At 41.8% G+C, this 2,500-nt stretch overlaps 1 protein-coding gene across 1 annotated transcript in view; it reads right to left on the reverse strand.

The window, feature by feature from the left end:
• The window catches only part of LOC143283504 (sodium- and chloride-dependent glycine transporter 1-like), a 25,625-nt gene that overhangs the window by 11,965 nt on the left and 11,160 nt on the right, over positions 1-2,500 (reverse strand). Inside the window, exons 6-7 of the mRNA XM_076589748.1 lie at positions 2,147-2,500; positions 1,891-1,994 (exon numbers count right to left, since the gene is read on the reverse strand). The exon at positions 2,147-2,500 is cut by the window's right edge and continues 583 nt beyond it. Coding sequence (XP_076445863.1) covers positions 1,891-1,994; positions 2,147-2,500 — 458 coding nt within the window. The remainder of the gene's footprint in view (positions 1-1,890; positions 1,995-2,146) is intronic.

Here is a 2,500-nt window from a genome sequence, read left to right on the forward strand (position 1 = left end):
TATCCAACGCTTTGACCACTACGCTGCTGCATCTGTCAAGATAAGGGCTGAAGGTATCGTTTGCAGTAAAGGATATAACATGGGACCGCTCTACTTGTTAACCCTAACAATTTACATACGTAGAGAAGAGTGGCAGGACATAACAGAAAGTGTTCACAAAGACTGCTATACTCACCAGATGTGCATGGAGACACTGGCATTAATTTTATCCAAATAGTGTGTTAGTGAAAATGAGATTGGTTCGATTTTGGACGAGCTTTGTGTTATCAAGCACAGAAAAGTATTCTGGAAAAAATATACTTCATATTATCGGATTTATGTAGACATCTTGTTTTCTTCAACGTGGATCAGACAAATTTTGATAGAACAGGGTATGACTGTGTATGGGATTTCCAGTCCTTCTTAGACAGGAAATCTTTCTGCTAGAATGCCAATAAATAACGTTGGAAGATGATTTTCAGAATGTTTGGAGACAGGCTCTAGAGGCGACTAATAAATGTTTGTTCTATCGAAATTTCAGCAGTGATTTTGGCAGAGAAAACTACATGTCAAATACCTGATGCTTGCGTTATTAGCTTCTTTAAATTCAGAAGTAGAAATCACAAGTTGGAAATAGAAATAGGGAGACGCAGATATGTAAGGCTTGTAACATGTCTGTGATTGGGGGGCTGAGTTCCATTTTATAATAGAATGTCCTTAGTGTGAACAGTTGCGAAAAATGTATTTGCCTAGAAAAAATATTTGTCTCCGAAATCGGTTTATAATTTTTGTAATATCTTCAAAGGAGGCTAAGTAATCCAAAAAGGAGGTGAACGTTGTATTGTTTCTATTTTGACATTAACAGACATTTACGTTTTCTCAACTTTTGTCGTCGGTGCATTTGGAAATGTTTAATCTGGGCATGACATGAAATGATTATTTTGTGGTAAAGGACTACTATGTACAGAGGACCATACTCCAAATGAGATGAAAAGACAATCAAAACATGAAGCCCGGGTATAAATATTAACCTGACAACACTGGATCGACGAAACAAAACTTAAAGAATGTTTTGTTTTGTTTGTTTGTTTTTTGGGGGGGGGGGGGGGGGGATCTGAACTCCTGTCAGACACATTGTTTCGTCCCCCTGTCAACGGGGAGATGACGGTCATGGGCGATAACGCGCATTATCTTGATTCAAAAGTGTAGTCAGCAGTTGTCTCTCATGTTTCACGAAGGTCGTGTGCAACTAAAATGCTGGTTAAAAAAGTGTCTCGTGTCTTAACTAAAATAATAATAATAATAACAAATACAAATAAATAAATAAATGAATAAGATTTTTTTTAAATGTTGCAGCAAAATGCGTGTTCTATCGGCTTTTCCGTGAAGTTCTGTCTGTCACCACTTTATTGAGGACGCAGCTGTTGAGTTGATATTTTGCGTGTAATTAATGAATTAATTAATTTTACTGTCTGCAAGTGCCCTTGTTTTACTGCCTAAGACAATACAATACAGGATATTCTCTATGATTCAATACGATACGATGCGATACAATGTGATATAATTATCACATGTATCCTAATATTTCGATATTATAATCAATTCACACCTCACTGCAAAGCCAGGCACCTGTACATACCCATTTTGGCGACAAGAACAGCATCAACAACAACAACAACAACAACAACAACAACACACACACACACACACACGCGCGCGCGCACGCGCGCACGCACACACACACACACACATACAGGCACGCAGGCACGCACGCAGGCACGCACGCAAACACAGACACACAGACACAGACACACAAAGACACACACACACACACACACACACACACACACACACACACACACACACACACACACACACACACCGTGTAACAGGACACAGGTGTCTATGTACCTATATATGTTGTTGTGGAAACCATTGAAGCTGGCCAGAGTGGATACCCCTCCACACGCCGTTCCGGTTGAGTAGAACACTTGGGCAGCAGCTGCCAGCCACACCTGTGTGCAAGGTCATCATCCTGTTCCCACTTCACCTCCCTGTTTGTAAGATTGTCATCCTGTTCCCACTTCACCTCCCTGTGTGTAAGATTGTCATCCTGTTCCCACTTCACCTCCCTGTGTGCAAGATCATCATCCTGTTCCCACTTCACCTCCCTCTGTGTAAGATTGTCATCCTGTTCCCACTTCACCTCCCTGTGTGTAAGATTGTCATCCTGTTCCCACTTCACCTCCCTGTGTGCAAGATCATCATCCTGTTCCCACTTCACCTCCCTCTGTGTAAGATTGTCATCCTGTTCCCACTTCACCTCCCTGTGTGTAAGATTGTCATCCTGTTCCCACTTCACCTCCCTGTGTGCAAGATCATCATCCTGTTCCCACTTCACCTCCCTCTGTGTAAGATTGTCATCCTGTTCCCACTTCACCTCCCTGTGTGTAAGATTGTCATCCTGTTCCTGTTCCCACTTCACCTCCCTGTGTGTAAGATTGTCATCCTGTTCCTGTTC

This window comes from Babylonia areolata, chromosome 6, assembly GCF_041734735.1.
Source record: "Babylonia areolata isolate BAREFJ2019XMU chromosome 6, ASM4173473v1, whole genome shotgun sequence".
Lineage (NCBI taxonomy): Eukaryota > Metazoa > Mollusca > Gastropoda > Neogastropoda > Buccinidae > Babylonia > Babylonia areolata.